Below are 19,822 nucleotides of genomic sequence, written 5' to 3'. Positions count from 1 at the left end.
CTAGTCTTTTGGCTGGGGAGACCCATTTTCGGCCTCCTGGGGCATCTGCGTGTTCCATTTTTGGCCTTCTTGGCCTCCGGAAGGCAGGTGGAGGACAGTGGATAGGTTGGGGGATGTGGGCGGGGCAGCCTTGTGGTCCTACGTGGGCTGGATTAACGGCTTCGGTGGGCCCTATCCAGCCTGCGGGCCATATCTTGAGGACCCCTGCTTTAATGTTACGGTAGAACAGGGTCTCCAACCTTGGCAACTCTAAGGCCTGTAGACTTGAACTCCCAGGATTCTCCAGCCAACCATGTTCTGCCCACAGTTCTTAAAAATTGCTGGCTGGGGAATTCTGGGAGTTGAAGTCCTCAAGTCGCCAAAATTGGAACCCTTCCTGCAGTTGAGCCATTGCAATGAGGTTCATCTTTGTTCTCCAGGTGAGGCATCCCCTCCACTCAGTCCAAAGCTGGCTCCGTTAGCTTTGCTGATGTGGCTCCTCTGGACTCCTTCATCTTTTCCAGGGCGAGCAGCAGGTCCAGCTGAGTAAGTGGCCTCAAAGGATTTTCTTCTGAGTCCCTGGGCATGAAGAAATGGAAGGAAGGAAGGAGGGAGGGAGGGAGGGAAGGAGAGAAGGAAGGAAGGAAGGAGAGAGAAAAGAAGAGAAAGGAAGGAAGGAAAGAAAGAAAGAAGGGAAGGAAGGAAGGGAGAAAGAGAAAGGAAGGAAGGAAGGGAAAGAAAGAAAGAAAGAAAGAAAGAAAGAAAGAAAGAAAGAAAGAAAGAAAGAAAAAAAGAATTAATTTTTTGGTTAATTCTTCTCCACTAGAACTCCTTGCTCTTTGTTTCCATTGCAACTCCTGAACTTTAAACTCATAACTGTTGAAATGTTCTTATTCCTTACCACGTTTGTTCTGAGCTGGGATGATTAAAAACCCCAGGCAGTTGCCTGAAATTGTTTATTTATTCTTCCCCCAAGAACAACGAGAGTAAGCTGTTAGGTCAAGGGTTGGCAACCTTAAATACTCGGAGACCCATTTGGAACTGTTTCCCACAGAAAAGAAAACACCAGGAGCCACAAAGCCCTTCTGGTGGCTGACTGTTTCCTGAGCGGCCACAAAACTACATATAGAATTGAATTAAAGATTCTTGTTTTCTCCTGAAACTTTTATTTTCTTGGATTTATCCATAGTTGGCCTACCGTGGGTCAAAAAATAAATTATGTGCAGGCAAATGTGGCACATTGCCAGTTGCGACACATATTTTGAACGGCAGGGAGCCACAGCAGAGGGATGAAAGAGCCACATGCAGCTCCAGAGCCATGGGTTGTTGACCCCTGTGTTAGGTAGATAGATGCAAAGATCTCCACCATCCAGCAATACCATCCCAGTCACCCAATAACATTAGCACTAGCACTTAAGACTTCTATATTGCTTCAAAGTGTTTAGAGCCCTCTAAGTGGTTTCTAGTGTCAGCCTCTTGCCCTCAACAATCTGATTCCTCATTTTACCAACCTCGGAAGGATGGAAGGCTGAGTCAACCTTGAGCTGGTAAAGATCGAACCCCTGACTGTGGGCAGAGTTACCCTGCAATGCTGCATTCTGAGCAAATCTGGCTGGGGAATTCTGGGAGTTGAAGTGCGCCAGGCTTAAAGTTGCAAAGGTTGGAGATCCCTCTTGTATAACATGTTCTAATGTTGCTGGAACACAGCTTCTTCCGGCAACCGAACATAGAAACATAGAAGACTGACGGCAGAAAAAGACCTCATGGTCCATCTAGTCTGCCCTTATACTATTTTCTGTATTTTATCTTAGGATGCATCTATGTTTATCCCAGGCATGTTTAAATTCAGTTCCTGTGGATTTACCAACCACATCTGCTGGAAGTTTGTTCCAAGGATCTACTACTCTTTCAGTAAAATAATATTTTCTCACGTTGCCTTTGATCTTTCCCCCAACTAACTTCAGATTGTGTCCCCTTGTTCTTGTGTTCACTTTCCTATTAAAAACACTTCCCTCTTGGACCCTATTTAACCCTTTAACATATTTAAATGTTTCGATCATGTCCCCCCTTTTCCTTCCTGTCCTCCAGACTATACAGATGGAGTTCATTAAGTCTTTCCTGATACGTTTTATGCTTAAGACCTTCCACCATTCTTGTAGCCCGTTTTTGGACCCGTTCAATTTTGTCAATATCTTTTTGTAGGTGAGGTCTCCAGAACTGAACACAGTATTCCAAATGGGGTCTCACCAGCGCCCTATACAGCGCAATCACAATCTCCCTCTTCCTGCTTGTTATACCTCTAGCTATGCAGCCAAGCATCCTACTTGCTTTCCCTACCACTGACTGCACTGTTCACCCATTTTGAGACTGTCAGAAATCACGACCCCTAAATCCTTCTCTTCTGAAGTTTTTGTTAACACAGAACTGCCAATACAATACTCAGATTGAGGATTCCTTTTCCCCCTTTTCCCCCGGAAGAGTCGGGGGCGAAGGAGGCAGACATGAGAGATGACTTACGTCTCCTCCACACTCCCTCTGCGGTGCAGCAGGTGGGCGATTTGCCTCATTTGTTGTTTCCGGACATAATCACGGACACGATACGTGGCTGCGTCCCGGCACAATTCCCACAGGTCGCTGCCTGAGTAACTGCGTGTTTTCTCTGCCAGTTCCTTCAGGTTCACGGCATTGCTCATCTGTGAAAAATCCCGAGTTGAGTGAGTTCGATCCTAGGTAGAGGCAGATATTTCTCTGGGCACACTGAGAATATTTCTGCTGAATATACGACGGTCACCCAGAAAGCAATGTACCATATTTATTATTATTATTATTATTATTATTATTATTATTATTATTATTATTATTATTATTATTATTATGTCAGTACAACACAGCAAACAAGATCACTATGCTGGATTTCGTATTTCATCACCAGTCGGGCGCTTCCCAAGCACCTAGGACTGCGTGATGTAGCGGCGAATTATGTTTGCCGATCCCAGTAAAGCGGCCTTTTGCAATTGACAGATGGAGATGTTGTCAATTCCGATGGTTTTCAAATGTCCGCTGAGATCCTTTGGCACTGTGCCCAGCGTGCCAAGTACCACTGGGACCACTTTCACGGGCTTATAGCAGAGTCATTGCAGCTCGATTTTTAGATCTTCGCATTTCACTAATTTCTCTAGCTGCTTCTCCTCAATTCTGCTGTCTCCTGGGATTGTGATATCCATGATCCATCCTTTCTTTTTCTCCACAATCACAATGTCTGGTGTGTTATGCTTCAGAATTCGGTCAGTCGGAAGTTGGAAGTCCCACAGTAGTTTTGCTTGCTCATTTTCGACCACTTTTTCGGGCTTATGATCCCACCAGTTCTTTGCCACTGATAAAGATTAGAATTGCCCCCACCCTCCTTGCCTTTCGTAAGCTGCTTAAAACCCACCTCTGCCGTCAGGCATGGGGGAATTGAGACCCTCTTCCCACTAGGCCTTTACAATTCTATGCATGGTATGTATGTATGTATGTTTGGTTTTTTATATTAATGGGTTTTTAATTGTTTCTAACATCAGACTACTATTGTACACTGCTTTATTGTTGCTGTTAGCCGCCCCGAGTCTCCGGAGAGGGGCGGCATACAAATCCAATAAATAAATAAATGAATGAATGAATGAATGAATGAATGAATGGTAGTTCCGGCACATGTTCCAGTGGATCATCTCTGCCATTATTATTATTAGTAGTAGTAGTAGTAGTATTAGTAGTAGTATTAGTAGTAGTATTAGTAGTATTACTATTATTAATTAGATTTATATGCCACCCTTCTCCCAAGACTCGGAGCGGCATCCATTGTGTTTCAAATATTTGGGTTTTACATTGCCGAAAAAGGATTGTATGAATAAACTTTTAACTTGCTGCTCTACATTGAAACCGATCACTGACTACAAAGGCTTGTTAACATTCCAGGAGTTTTTCCACAGCTCTTTCTTTTAATAAGATATAATTTGAAAAGATGGAAAGAAAGCAGGCCACTTACATTTTCTCCAGCAAGAATCAGCTTCAGGATATCTCGTCTTTGCCTTTGGGTCTGCCGGAGCAAAGAGCAAAGAAAACATGAGAGAGAAACAGAGGAAGGGAAGGAGAGAGAGAGAGAGAGAGAGAGAGAGATTCGGTGCCTTTGAATCAGTCTTGACTTTTGGTAACTGCCTGGATAGATACTTGCACTTTTGTTAGCAATATTTCAGTGGTTTGCCATTGCCTTCTTCTTAGGGCTGTGATGGACTGCCTGGCCTTGTGCCTAGCTACCACTGCACTAACCTGGCTACCTCCCTCTTTTTTCTATCTCCGTAATCGGTGTTGGAGGCTTTTAAATATGAAATATGTTGCTTTCTGCGTTTCTGCAATTATTTTTGAGGCCAACAAACTTTTTTTATTTCATTCTCCCCTAGATATTGAGATATTCTTTTTTTAAAAAAATATTTTTTTATTAAAAACTTTCTAAAAAAGATTTTTTTTACAATCTACTTTTTGACAATTTTCTCATATCGTTCTACGTCCCTTATACATCCATTTGTCCCTCTTTTTCCATTTACAATTAACTATACAGCGCTCCCTCAATTTTCGCGGGTTCAAACTTCGCGGAAAGTCTATACCACGGTTTTTCAAAAATATTAATTCAAAAAATACTTTGCGGGTTTTTTCCCTATACGTACCACGGTTTTTCCCATCCGATGATGTCATATGCCATCGCCAAACTTTAGTCTGCCTTTAATAAATATTTTTTTTAATAAACTTTAATAAATAAACATGGTGAGTAATAATCTGAATGGTTGCTAAGGGAATGGGAAATTGCAATTTAGGGGTTTAAAGTGCTAAAGGAAGGCTTGTGATACTGTTCATAGCCAAAAATAATGTATTTACTTCCGCATCTCTACTTCGCGGAAATTCAACTTTCGCGGGCAGTCTCGGAACGCATCCCCCGTGGAAAGCGAGGGAACACTGTACATGTAAATTCATCTGTATATATATTTCTATTTATATTACACAACAGTACTTTCATTTCTTATATGTCGGTTTCATTTCTACAACTTCTTAGCACCTTTCTTACTTCCATGCCTTCTTTGGAATTAATCTTTCATATTGTGGTCTAGCCATTTATATCAATCATCCCGTAACTTATAGTATTCTCATTCTTCTTTATCGTTCATTTCTTTTCTAAGCCTGTCCATCTCTGCACACACTAAAAAAAAAATTAATCACACAATCCTCCTCTTAGCATTCTTCCAATTTTATGCAAATGCTATTCTTGCTGCTGTGATGATGTGCAAAATTAAATATTGCATCTTTTTATCCTGATTCCCTGTAAGTATTCCTAATAAGAATAGTTTTATTTATTTATTTATTGTATTTATATGCCACTCATTCCAAAGTGGCTTCAGTTCTGGTTTCACTGCTATTTGTTGGTTTGTTATTTCTTCAATCCATTCCCTTATCCTTTGCCAATATTGCCTTGCGTTTTGACATGGCCACCTGGATAAAGAGTCCATATTGGATCATGTGAGGTCTTACTATCCAGCAGCGTGGATGGATGGGTTAGAGGGTTTGTAGGAAGAGAAGTCATGTCTACCGGTCAATGACTACTTCAGCTTCAACCGCAACAACACAAGAGCACGCAACAGATTCAAACTCAATACGAACCGCTCCAAACTTGACTGTAAAAAATATGATTTCAACAATCGAGTGATCGAAGCGTGGAACTCATTGCTGGACTCAATTGTGTCAACCCCTAACCCCCAACATTTCTCCCTTAGACTCTCCACGATTGACCTCTCCAGGTTCCTAAGAGGCCAGTAAGGGGCGTAAATAAGTGCACTGGTGTGCCTTTCGTCCCCTGTCCAATTGTCTTTCCTTTCTTCCAACTATCATATATACTGTATTCTCTTTCTTTCATATATCCTCTCCTCTAAGTTCACTTTACCCTTATATAATATGTATTACTACATATCTATTTTTCTTCCTATGTATTTGTGCATACATGTGTATAAAAATAAAAATAAATAAAAATACTCACAGGTAGTGCAATATGAAAAGTGGTTGGCATTCTCCGCAGAATGGCTGGGTCCACATCTTGAGGTCTGTTGGTGGCTCCCAGCACCATTACCTGAAATAGGTAGATTAAGACATTAAGAGTTGGATGGGACCAATCTCTCCTTGTTCAGTTTCCATCCATTATTTCTTCTCTGGCCTTCAGGTGCCTTGGAAAATAGCTTGACCTCCTCCTCTCTGGATAGTCCTTCAAATATTGGAAGACTGCTATCCTATCTACCCAGTCCTTCTCTTCACTAGACTAGTCATGCCCAGTTCCTGCAACCGTTCTTCATATGTTCCAGTCCCCTAATCATCTTTGTCGCTCTTCTCTGCCCTCTTTCTAGAGTCTCAACATCTTTTTTTATAGTGTGTGTTGTGGTTAGCTCTGGCCCAAGGACTCCTGCCCCAAGGACTGTGGATGTGGGGGAGACATCCACATGCTGCAGGCCTGTTTTGCCTCCGGTGGAATCTGCTGATGAAGACTCCTCTGACCAAGAAGACATGAGTGACAGGGAGGAGGAGAGTCTGGCAGGCAGCTCAGAAGGAGATCAATTATCTAGCTCCTCCTTGGATTCAGAACAAGAGTTAATGATACAGCCACACATGCGGAGAGCGATGCATAGGCAACAACAACTGAGGCCACCTGTGGTTGGGTGGGGCTGTGGTCATTAGTGAGGCTGCTATAAATAGCAGCCTGTGGGTTTGGCCATTGTGGAGGATTATCTGATTGTTGTGTTTCGTGACTGCTTTACTGACTTTGACCTTTTGTGTGCTGATTGTTCCCCGCTTGGAAACTAAACCAGAGCAAAGTGGGTTTCACTTTGTGAAAGAAGAAGGACTGTGAATTGCCTCACAGCTGCAAGCTAAGTATCACAGAACTGATAAGGGACTTGTACCAATTACCAGTTTGGTTGGAGACGAGTGCTCTTTGCTATACCAAAAGAGGGCTTGGTTTCAGTGAATTTTCATTATAAAGAACATTGTTTTGAATTTTCAAACGTGTGTGTGTCTGAAATTTGTACCTGTGAATTTTTGGGAGGATTCTACCAGAGAGCCCGACAGAACAGGTAGATTAAGACATTAAGAGTTGGAAGGGACCAATCTCTCCTTGTTCTGTTTCCATCCATTATTTCTTCTCTGGCCTTCAGGTGCCTTGGAAAATAGCTTGACCTCCTCCTCTCTGGATAGTCCTTCAAATATTGGAAGACTGCTATCCTATCTACCCAGTCCTTCTCTTCACTAGGCTAGTCATGTCCAGTTCCTGCAACCGTTCTTCATATGTTCCAGTCCCCTAATCATCTTTGTCGCTCTTCTCTGCCCTCTTTCTAGAGTCTCAACATCTTTTTTTATAGTGTGGCAACCAAAACTAGTCACCACATCAGCATGTGTTTACCTTCAAGTGACCATGTCGTTTTACTTTATCTGTGACTATTAACGTTTTCTTTTCTGCAGTATGTTGGTTGAGCATAATGGGCAAACCAGGGAAATGCACAGAACTATGGCTCTGGTGGAATAACGCATGCTCCATATTTTTAATGCTGGCTTGGACTCGATATGCATTAATGGATCCAAGTGCCGAGCCTCACCTGGCAATCAGACACTGTCTGCAGCCCATCCCATAGACTCATGAATTCGGCTTTCATCATGGCTGTGGCTTCGTGGTCAGTTCTGGAGCGATTCCTCAGGAACGCATCTGCCAGGAATGGATAGAACATTAAAATAATAGTTCGGCACAGTTGAATTACTGCTTTTCTGCAGATATTGACCTGTTCCATTCAGCAGCATACTTTCTTTTTTGCAGCTTGCGGAGTAGTGTTGGAGTTATATGGGTGTATATAGGTACAGCCTATATACACCCATATATATAGCTGAAGGGATTGGATACTGTAGCCTAGAGGATAATTCTCTGCCTTACAAGGCAAAGGTTGCAGGTTCAAGTCCCAGTGGGTATGGCAAGCTGATGAGACCAAAATAAGCCCGAAATAGATCTATCCTAGTCTCCCTTAATTTTCAAATTCAGCAAAAAAACATGTGACATATATATATACATACATATATATATATATATATATATATATATATATATATATATGTAGATTGTTCTGAGTTCGGGTTTTGCCCTGTGTAATGTTTTGCATGTCTATGCGACGTTTCGGTGAAATCACATTCACCATCTTCAGGCTGGAGTTCCAAAGATTGGAACTCCAGCCTGAAGATGGTGAATGTGATTTCACCGAAACGTCGCATAGACATGCAAAACATTACACAGGGCAAAACCCGAACTCAGAACAATCTACATACATATACCCGTGAAAATTTACGAAAACAAATATATATATATATATATATATATATATATATATATATATATATATATATATGTTTTCGTCGATTTTCACGGGTACAGGTATGACGGTCTTGGTATATTCGGGTTTCTTCCCGTGTAGGATTTGGAAATTTCTGGTGACGTTTCGATGAGGTCCCACTCATCATCTTCAGGCTGGTGTTTCTGTCCTTGTTCTAAAGCGAACACTGCGAGACCTAAGCTGCCTTCCTTCTATAAATACTGGTGGCTGGGTGTGGTTTGATGGCTCATCAATTGCCTGCTGTGTAGAAGCTTCCTGGTGAGTCAGTGGGGTAACATCTGGGGTCGTTGATGTAGCTGAAGTATGCTGATTAGTTAATGGTTGTTGATTAGGCGTGATATCCTGGGTAGTTGGAGCTTGCAGGCTACTTGATTGTTTTGCAATATGTGTTCTGAGTCTAGTTTCTGTTTTTATGGCTGGGTTACGTTTGAGGGCTGGTTTCCAGACGTCTCGTAGGCGGGAGGTATCATCCCGCTTGTTCATATTTTGGGGATGTTTGGGGATGCCATCGAGATAGAAAAACATCCCCAAAATATGAACAAGCGGGATGATCACGCCTAATCTACAACCATTAACTAATCAGCATACCTCAGCTACATCAACGACCCCAGATGTTACCCCACTGACTCACCAGGAAGTTTCTACACAGCAGGCAATTGCTGAGCCATCAAACCACAGATAGCCACCAGTATTTATAGAAGGAAGGCAGCTCAGGTCTCGCAGTGTTCGCCTTAGGACAAGGACAGAAACACCAGCCTGAAGATGACGAGTGAGACCTCGTCGAAACGTCGCCAGAAATTTCCAAATCCTACACAGGAAGAAACCCGAATATACCAAGACCGTCATATATATATATATATATATATATATATATGTGTTTTTTATGTCGGATCACCCTGGTATATTGAAGGAACGTCACAGTTCCTTTTTGCCTCTAGGCCCAACCCAGGGCCATTTCAAGGCAGTTAATTTATTTATAGCCGACAACGATATTCTGTATGTGTCAAATGTTTTTTTAGCTGGAATTTTAAAATTAAGGGAGATGGGACCATCGTAGTCTCCCTTAATTTTAAAATTCCAGCTAAAAAAACATTTGACACACACACACATATATAAAAACAAAAAAAACAAAAAACATTTCACACACACACACACACACACACATGTATGTGTATATATTCCATATTTACAGCAACACAAAGCTTAAAACTTCAGCCTGATGATGGTGAATGTGATTCGGAGAGGGGCAGCATACAAATCTAATATATTATTATTATTATTATTATTATTATTATTATTATTATTATTATTATTATTACAGCCATGACAGCTCACGTGGCTGCATGATGGACTAACTAAAGTCTCCGAACATCCTTTAAGGGTAGCCCATTATAGAGAGCATTGCAGTAATCGAGGCGCAAGGTGATGAGGGCATGAGTGACTGTGAGAAGAGACCCCCTATCCAAATAGGGCAGTAACGTGTTCTGTTCTAACAAAATCCTGCTTAATAGAAAGACCTAAGCAGAAAAACTCTTGACTCAATGCAGTACATCTTTAAAATCAAAGCCGATCTTGAAGAGAGAACATTAAGTTGCAGTATGCAATCCATAAGAACCACAGCCTGGGAACTTACCTATTTCATCAATGAAAATTATACAGGGTTGGATTTTGATTGCCAGAGAAAAAACGGCAGCGGTGAGCTTCTGTGACTCCCCGTACCATTTGTCCATCAAGGTGGGTGCTTGAAGGTTGATGAACCTGCAGTTGGATGCCTGGGCCATTGCTTTGGCCAGAAGGGTCTTGCCACATCCTGGAGGTCCATACAGTAAGACCCCTAAATAGAAGGGAAAGTCATAAGCCCACATTTGGGTGGTTTTGCTACCACCCACCTCCTAATGACCAATCCTTGAATGCAGCTCATCTGTCTGGAACCTGCATCACATTTCGGACATAAACACTCTAGAAAATGTCCAGAGATATTTTTCTAGAAGAGCCCTCCGCTCCTCCACTCGCAACAGAATACCCTACGCTACTAGACTTACAATCCTAGGTTTAGAAAGCTTAGAACTACGTCGCCTTAAACATGACCTAAGCTTATTTCCTTTTACTGTGCAAGTCCTCTTGATTTCTCAGAAATCTTCTATATCTAGCACCTAATAAGGGATTGTCTACTTTAATGTCTTCCTCATCTTCTGACTAGGACCACTCTTCCATTGTCACATCAGCCCCCTCTGGTGGTTCCTTGGGTTAATTCAAGTCACTTTCCTCCCCATTCTCACTCTCTATCAGCTGGCAACCCCACTTGTCCAGGGTATCCAGAGGGGCCTGGCTCATCCTCCTCCGAATCTGACATGACCAGAGGTGGACAAGGAACACTCACAATAATCTCTAGCTCCCTCTTATGGCGATCTGCAACACAATCAACCCATCAGAAATAGCATACAGTTAAAGCTATATATATTAACCCAGTTAAACCTTCAGGAATACATTGTTGATTTATATATTTATGTTTAATGTATATATTTATTTATGAGCCAGAGTGGCACAGCAGGTAGAATGCTGTACTGCAGGCCACTGAAGCTGACTATAGATCTGTAGGTCAGCGGTTCAACTCTCATCACCGGCTCAAGGTTGACTCATCCTTCCATCCTTCCGAGGTGGGTCAAATGAGGACCCGGATTGTGGGGGCAATAATGCTGGCTCTGTTAAAAAGTGCTACTGCTAACATGTTGTAAGCCGCCCTGAGTCTAGGAGAAGGGCAGCATTAAAAAATTGAATAAATAAATAAATATTGCCAACTCAACTGTTTGGGCATAGAGTGGTACCTCTACTTATTAACTTAATTCATTTCGTGACCAGGTTCTTAAGTAGAAAAGTTTGTAAGAAGAAGCAAATAATGTGTGTGATTGGGGAAACCACAGGGAGGGTGGAGGCCCTGTTTCCTAAAGAGGCCTCACACAAGCTTCTCCCTGCCTTTTCCGGCCCTGTTTCCTCCCAGGAGATTCCTAGAGAGGCCTCACAGAGACTTCCTCCCACTTTTTCCAGCCCTGTTTCCTCCCAGGAGATTCCTAGAGAGGCCTCACAGAGACTTCCTCCCACTTTTTCCAGCCCTGTTTCCTCCCAGGAGATTCCTAGAGAGGCCTCACAGAGACTTCCTCCCACTTTTTCCAGCCCTGTTTCCTCCCAGGAGATTCCTAGAGAGGCTCCACAAAGGCTTCTCCCTGCCTTTTCCAGTTACATTTTTGGAGGCTCGGGTTTGTAAGTGGAAAATGGTTCTTGGGAAGAGGCAAAAAAATCTTGAACACCCGGTTCTTATCTAGAAAAGTTCATAAGTAGAGGCATTCTTAGGTAGAGGTACCACTGTAGTCCTAACAGCCTTCCTAAAATTTGTCTGTTGACATCAGTAGACAACAAAATAAAAATTACATTGACATGGGATCAACTGAGACAGAAGCTGGAAGACGGGGCCCAAAAGGACTCATTTGTCTCTGGATCCTTCCGGGCTCTACAATGAAGACATCCTAAAGATACCTTTTGGTGGCTGGCAGAGCTTGGAGTGCTCAAACAAGCGTGTCTTTTGTAAAGGTAAGATTACGGCGTCTCGAAGTTCACTGACCAGCTCGTCTAAGCCAGCAACATCATTCCAAGTGACCTGAAAATGGGACACATTTGTGGACAAGGGTTTTTTTAAATAGTTTATTAAGTTTCACATAAAAAAGAAGAGAAAGGGGAAAGGGGTGGGGGGTCAAAAGAAATAAAAGTGGTAAACAAGTGGTTACATCATTATGGAAGTAATTCTGAAATACAGTATATAGAAAATTATCAATGGTATAAGTAATTGTCTTGTAAGAAGAATTACATTTCATAATCAAAAGATATAAAGTGTATTTACAACAGCTATAAGGATATGCATATGATATATAGTAACTAGTAAGTAAAACACCATTATAATAGACCCCGAGAAAAGGGAAGAAATGAAGGAATCAACAAAGAAATATAGAAATGAAAAGGATAAGTGTAGAAAAAACAGGAGTAAAGGGAGTAAAGAGAATTTGCATAATCGCAGACATTTGTAGGATATGCGACATAATAGTGCCTTGGAGTAGTAGGTGTAGATGGTAAAGAAAAAGTAAAAAGTTAACATGAAATTAAGGTTAAATTAGAAGTAGTTAGAAAAAGAGAAAATTATATTACAAATATTTTATCTTTAAGGTTGAGTTGGTTATTGTCAGTGTTTGCATTTCTTATAATAGTATCTAATATTTTCGTTTAGAACGGTCAAAGATGAAGTACGTTAACTAATCTTAACTGGTAAAGGATTGGTATTTTTTTGCTGCAATCTATATTGATCGGACTCTGACACTGTTCATCCTTCTCAGAATCTGTCAGTAACTGACCCGGTTGTGGACCACTCAGAACACTGGGGTCATCTCATTTGTCAGATTTCTGACAAGCCAAGTCAGTTCGGAAGTCAGAATCGTGTGTTTCTAACTGACTAACTGCAGCGATTCACTCACCAGCTGTGGCAAGAAAGGTTGTAAACTAATTTAGCCACAGGAATTTGAGGCTCAATTGTGATTATAACTCGAGGGCTACCTGTACCATACATCCCAGACACCTCTGGACCACGACAAAAGGGCTTAAATCTGGACAAAACAGAGGTTGCCTGAGGCTTCCAGTGGACAGTTGCTGATTCCCTGTTCCAATGACATATTCCTCAAGCTTATTTATTCTTTTACTCCAGTATGTAAACATGGAGTAGTTGCTCGGAAGTCTCAAGTGCCTTGCAAAGGCCACTGATCATTTTCTAACAACGACAGTCAGAGGTTAATAAAAGGGAGGCTTTTCTGCTTAGATTGTCCCATATTTTATAAAGGTCAGATTCTTTTTTGTCTTGAATTTCCATGGTAACTTTGGTCATCTCGGCACATTCCATAATTTTAGTAATGACTGTTAGAGTCAAGGGGATTATTCCCTGCTTCCAGGTTTGAGCATATGTGATTCTGGCTGCTCCTAGAATCTGTAACATAAGATATTTTTCTTGAGGTGTGACAAGTTTAAATCTGAGTTGAAAGCAACCTCAATGGAAAAATCTGGTTTGGAGGTAGTATTTTTTTTAAAGTTTTTAAAAATTTATTTACAATTTTTTAAAAATCATACACAGAAACACAAAACAAAGATCTTAAAACAGGGATGGCGAACGTATGGCACAGGTGCCACAGGTGGCACATGGAGTCATATCTGCTGGCACGCGAGTTGTTGCCCTAACTCAGCTCCAATGTGCATGTGTGTGTCGGCCAGCTGATTTTTGGCTTGCACAGAGGCTCCGGGAGGGCGTTTTTGGCTTCCAGAGAGCTTCCAGTCCTCAAGCCAAACTTAACGTGAATTAGTCCAAGAGTCCTGGTAAAATCCTGAAACAGTTCAAAGAATCCTGGTAAAATCCTGATGTAAAACACAGTTCTCTCTCTCTCCAAACAGATAATCTCCCATGCCAAGAGGCAACAACGCTGGCAATTTATCAGCAGCCCCATTAGCCTAATTGCCCCAGCCACAGGTGTTCTCCCTTAGTTCCTATAATACTTGCGCAGTTGTTCCTTCCTTGACATCAACCTGTGTCTACGAACATCTATGAATGCCTCCTCTAAGGATGATAATGATGATGATTCACTAATGGGGTAATTAGCTAATGGGCTGCCTGCAATTATCTCCTCCATGGATCCTACTTCACTTCCAGAATCTTCCCCTGACACAGACACTTCACTGTCGGAAGCTGTTGGCAGTAAAACCGGCCTCTGATAATTATTATTATTTATTAGATTTGTATGCCGCCCCTCTCCGCAGACTCGGGGCGGCTCACAACAATAATAGAAACAATATATTACAAATCTAACAATTAAAAATCATTTTAAAACCCCTTATTAAAAAACAAAACATACACACAAACATACCATGCATAACTTGTATGGTATGTGAGGATTCTTCCACATCAACCCCCACAGTGCTTGGAGCAGGAGCTGGCCCAGAGCCAACCACAACACATCGCTTGTGAGTTTGCTCTGCTGCCAGTCAAGGGCCCAATTGCTCTTTCCAGTTGTGCAGCTACCTGCAGATAGAATCGCAAGTCTCGCTAAAAGAAAATAAAATTAAGCTGTTCTATAGATGGCACCTCCCACCAAATAGGATAGCGAAAATGTTCCCTAAGACCTCCCCATTATGTTGGAAATGTAAGAAAAAAATAGGGTCCTATTATCATCAATGGTGGACGTGTAGTAAAGTTAAGCTTTATTGGAAAATGGTAGAAAGAATAATAAAAGAAATAGCAAAACAGGAGATAGAAATAACACTGGAATTTTATTTACTGGGCATAACTAATGTTGTGATTCCGTCTGAGGCCCCTCAGGGAACGGCTGATCCTCTGCCGGCTTCCTGCTCAGAGGGGGAGGATGAGGAACAGGAGATTCAGGCAGACGGGGAGGAGGAATCTCAGGCTGAGGGAGAGGGAGGACAGCCAGAGTCCCCCGAGGGGGAGCTCTCCCCAGCAAGCAGCCTGGATTCCTTAGATGAAAATGCACAAGCAATTATCGATCTCCGGCAGAGAAGAGCAACACAACGAAGGGGACAATTAGCCAGGTACTTTCAGCACTAAAGAGGCAACAGCTGGGTTTGGGTGTGGTGCTCTCCGGAAAGGCTGAAAAGGCAGACCCACCCTTCCTGGCTTGTGGAGTATTATCTTTGGGAGTCCTGGGACCTGGCTGTGATCTTTGGCGTCTTGGAATTCTGGTTTGTGACTTTGAATACTGAAACCTTGGGGGGGAAAGGTGTGGGTCTTATTCTCTACAGTGGTGGGTGTGCCAGCAAGAAGTCTGCTGTATTGTCTGGCCGTCAGGACTCTGCTGTGAAGTCTCATAGCCTGCCTGTTGGGAAGAACAGGTTTTTCTCTGTGTTTATTTTTCAAACTATAAAGTGCCTTTGTTTTTACCAGACAGAACAACTAATCAGAAATATAAGAAAGAAATTTTACATCTAGTTATTCATATTTTGACCGCGGCCAGGATAGTGTACGCGCAAAATTGGAAAGGGGAAAACATTCCCAAAGAAGAGGAAGTTATTAAGAAAATACTAGACTGCGCTGAAATGGATATGATGACAAGATGGTTAAAAGATCAAGAGGAAACAGAATTTTACGAGATATGGAACAAAGTGTATATATATATGGATAAATAAGAAGAAATACTAAAAGTAAAAAAAAAAGAGAATTGTATTAGTAGGGACATGATTTAAGAGTTACGTTAGAATTAGTTTATGTATGAAGATTTACTATATAAGGTAAAACAGATTTTCTTTTTTCATTTAAAGTAATAAGTTGATTTTAAGTATTTTTTTGAATGTATTCTTTTTTCTGTATTGAGATTTTACTTCTAGAATAAGCAGGGAAGATACAACCCCATCTTTATGTTAAATGTATGTCTGCCAGTCTTGTCTATTTTAAGAAAATTAATACAATATATTTAAAAAGAAAAAAAGAATCGCAAGTCACAGGAGATGCTGGGACAAGGGAATCAGCAGCTGTCCTCCTTACCTTGATGTCCCTGGGAACCACCAAATGAGCAACAATGGTCATCTCGTGCTCCGACAACTTCAGCTTCTCTATTCCAATCTGCTTCATCAAATCTTCAGCCTGTCGGAGGAGATGAAAAAGGGAGACTTAAATTCAGGTGTAACTTCAAAGTTGAAACCTACTGTTTAGCTTGACAGGGCACTTTCCTTTTAATGAGTTACAGTTGCTGACTGGTACTTAAACTATATTCTGCACAGGAGCCAGTACAGGTTCAGAAAATGATTGCAGGGCTCCGTAATAATGAGCACAAAAAGAGATGTAATTAAAACCAGTCTAGTCAATTCTACGTGGTCACTGAGAAGCAAGCATCAAACAGGCAATGAGAACCGAGCACAATTATTTTGGGGGAATTATCCCACTTGTAATACTTATAACCGCTGCTAAAATGATGCTAAAAGCCTCTTTATAATTTTTCTTTTCTTCTTTTTTCTTATCTGTTCCCCTGTTACAGAATTTGGGATTTAAACTGATGTGTCTTCAAATTTATGAGTATGTTGTCCAATCACACTTGGCCAATAAAGAATTCTATCCTATCTTATCCTATCCCATCCCATCCTCCCGTATGCTACCCTATCCTACCCTACTCTCTGTTCTGTTCTGTTCTACTCTATTTATTTTTGTTATAAACTCTTGAATTGCTTCTTGATATTGTACTTTCCACTTTCAGTCACTTTGTGGTGTTTCATAAACTTTGACCTGATTTTATTATAAGCTGGCAATCATAAGAGCCGAGGTGACTGCTAGATCTGTAGGTCAGCGGTTCAAATCTCGTCACCGGCTCAAGGTTGACTCAGCCTTCCATCCTTCTAAGGTAGGTAAAATGAGGACCTGGATTGTGGGGGCAATAGGCTGGCTCTGTTAAAAAGGGCTATTGGTAACATGTTGTAAGCCGGCCTGAGTGTAGGACGAAGGGCGGAATGGAAAGATCAGATAGATAGATAGATAGATAGATAGATAGATAGATAGATAGATAGATAGATAGATAAGATAGATAGATTAGATAGATAGATAGATTATAGATAGATAGATAGATAGATAGATAGATAGATAGATAGATAGATTATAGATAGATAGATAGATAGATAGATTAGATAGATTATAGATAGACAGACAGACAGACAGACAGACAGACAGACAGACAGACAGACAGATAGATGATAGATAGATAGATAGATTAGATAGATAGATAGATTAGATAGATAGATAGATAGATAGATTATAGATAGATAGATAGATAGATAGATAGATAGATAGATTAGATAGATTAGATAGATAGATAGATAGATAGATAGATTAGATAGATAGATAGATAGATGATAGATAGATAGATAGATAGATTAGATAGATAGATAGATAGATAGATGATAGATAGATAGATAGATAGATAGATAGATAGATAGATAGATAGATAGATAGGCAGGCTTTGTCATCACAGTTCTAGCCTGTTTGTGCAAGAAGGGTTGAAACAAACATTATCTCTTAGCAGGCTATCCATTAATTTCTTAACCTGATTCTTTTGCTAGATCTTGGAATTGTTGGTAATTCCCTTCACAGTTTTGTTGTGCAATATCTCACAGCATCTCTATGGTTCTGCCTCGGACAAAGCTAAATGTGCCCCACCCTTCTCTTTTCCCATACATACCAAGCTCCCAACTTTTCAATTGAGCTCCATCTCAACTATCACTACCTATGCCTCAAGGTAGACCATAATTGAAGTTGGTTCAATTCACTAGTCTTCAGTAGCAATAGCTATATCACTTAGATTTATATACCACTTTGCACTGCTTTTACAGCCCTCTCTAAGCAGTTTACAGAGTCAGCATTTGCCCCCAATTTGGGTCCTCATTTTACCCACCTCGAAAGGAAGGGAGGCTGAGTCAACCTGAGTGAACTGTCGAACTGCAGGCAGCTGGCAGAAGTAGCCTGCAAGTACTGCACTCTAACCATCATGGCTCATAGGTAGATTGCTTTATCCTTCTAGTACCCATCACAATGTTTTTGCTTCTGCTTTAATAAAAATATTAGAAAGGCAACTAAGGACACAGCAAATGAAAAAGAGCTTAAGAAGGACCAGCGATTCTGTTAGAACTTGTCAAAAATATTAGACAAATCCACATTAAATAGTGGCTTTCATTTAACCATACTTGTAGTCAGTGAAGGGCTACCAAAATTTTTACTACTTCATTGTAGGCATGGCTTATGCAGGACGCCCAGCATTTTCTTTCAAGATCTTTCAGTGCAAATTGGTTGCTCTAGGGCAGTGTTTTTCAACCAGTGTGCCGTGGCACACTAGTGTGCCGCGAGACATGGTCAGGTGTGCCGTGAAGCTCAGAAAACAAGAGAGAGAGAAAGAAAGAGAGAGAAAGAGAAAGCAAGCAAGAGAGAAAGAGAACAAGAGAGAAAGCAAGCAAGAGAGAGAAAGAAAGAGAGAAAGAGAGCGAGAAAGAGAACAAGAGAGAAAGAAAGCAAGAGAGAGAAAGAAAGAAAGCAAGAGAGAGAGAGAAAGACAGGGAGGTAGGGAGGGAGAGAGAAAGAGAGCAAAAAAGAGGAAAGGAGGAAGAGAGAAAGAAAGATGGATGGAGAGAGAGAAAAAAGAGGAAGGGATAGAAAGAGGGAGAGAGAAATAGAGCGAAAGGGAGGAAGAGAGAGAATTTTTTTGTCCAATATTTTTTTAGCCGCCCCCCCCCCAATGTGCCCCATGGTTTTGTAAATGTAAAAAATGTGCCGCGGCTCAAAAAAGGTTGAAAATCACTGCTCTAGGGCAATGTTTCCCAACCTTGGCCACTTGAAGATATTTGGTCTTCAACTCCCAGAATTCCCCAGCCAGCATTTGCTGGCTGGGGAATTCTGGGAGTTGAAGTCCAAATATCTTCAAGTGGCCAAGGTTGGGAAATACTGCTCTAGGGTAGAGCTCCATTTTCACTACCCCACTGCATTACCCCCGTCTAGGCAGTAGCCCACCCTTGCTTGTAGTACATACTCTTTTCTTCAGCTGGAGTCTTTGCTTCTGGGCTGGGTCTAGGGCATCAGAGACCCACTTTATACTGAAGTAGGTAGTTGCTCCAAAGACAGCCACACGGAGAAGAACAAGGCAGGCTTCATTCCGTGTTAGGGGGCGAGTCAAGACATCCTTGGACAGTTCCCCCAGCAGCATCTCCAAAGTGTTTCTGGCTCCCAAGCTGGAACCTAAATTAAAATTTCAAAATGGTACGGAGATAGGAGAGGTTAGAATATAAACTCCTGGAGCCATTCGCCAGCATTTATTACTGCTGTTAAACTATTAAATTGCATAAGAAAAATCTGCCAACTATCAAATGAGTGCAGGTCTCTCTCTAGAGCAGGGGGGTCAAACTTGCATCATCACGGCAGCACCACGTGATGTATTGGGACTTTCCCCCCTCCGCTAATCCGGGCATGGGCATGGCCAGCGTGTAATATATCCGGCCTGGGGAGTGTGAGTTTGACAGTCCTGATCTAGAGGACTTTGGATCATAGTTCCCTCTAAGCTGAGCAGTGAGCCATGGCTCACTTAAAAATCATCATCAACTCAGAGTTTTCCAAACCTGCCCAAAAGCCAAGAGGGAAAGAGTGAGAGAGAAGGAGAGAGAGAGGAAGAGAGGAAGAGAGAGAAACAGATAGAAAAAAGAGAGGAAGGAAAAGAGAAAGAAAAAGAATGGGAGTAAGGAAGAGAGAAAGAAAATCAAAATCTAGTTTGAAACTAGCTCAACTATTTAAGTGGCATTTTGATATTGATAGAGTTGCCCTATTATGAGCTCATTGTTAT

General features: G+C 41.5%; 1 protein-coding gene across 1 annotated transcript; it reads right to left on the bottom strand.

The window, feature by feature from the left end:
* Positions 1 to 437: 437 nt before the first annotated feature.
* On the bottom strand, positions 438 to 19,222 carry LOC139174675 (outer mitochondrial transmembrane helix translocase-like). Its single transcript, XM_070765188.1, has 9 exons — positions 19,019 to 19,222; positions 16,000 to 16,098; positions 11,952 to 12,072; positions 10,054 to 10,254; positions 7,641 to 7,747; positions 6,038 to 6,127; positions 4,004 to 4,054; positions 2,497 to 2,672; positions 438 to 558 (listed from the first exon to the last, which is right to left on the bottom strand). The coding sequence occupies exons 1-9, from the start codon at positions 19,190 to 19,192 to the stop codon at positions 438 to 440; spliced, it is 1,140 nt and encodes a 379-aa protein (XP_070621289.1). The 5' UTR covers positions 19,193 to 19,222.
* Between the last annotated feature and the right edge of the window lie 600 nt (positions 19,223 to 19,822).

Source organism: Erythrolamprus reginae, chromosome 12, assembly GCF_031021105.1.
Source record: "Erythrolamprus reginae isolate rEryReg1 chromosome 12, rEryReg1.hap1, whole genome shotgun sequence".
NCBI classification, from domain to species: Eukaryota; Metazoa; Chordata; class Lepidosauria; order Squamata; family Dipsadidae; genus Erythrolamprus; species Erythrolamprus reginae.
Note: the sequence above shows the minus strand (reverse complement) of the source record. Positions and strands in the feature narration are given on the sequence as shown.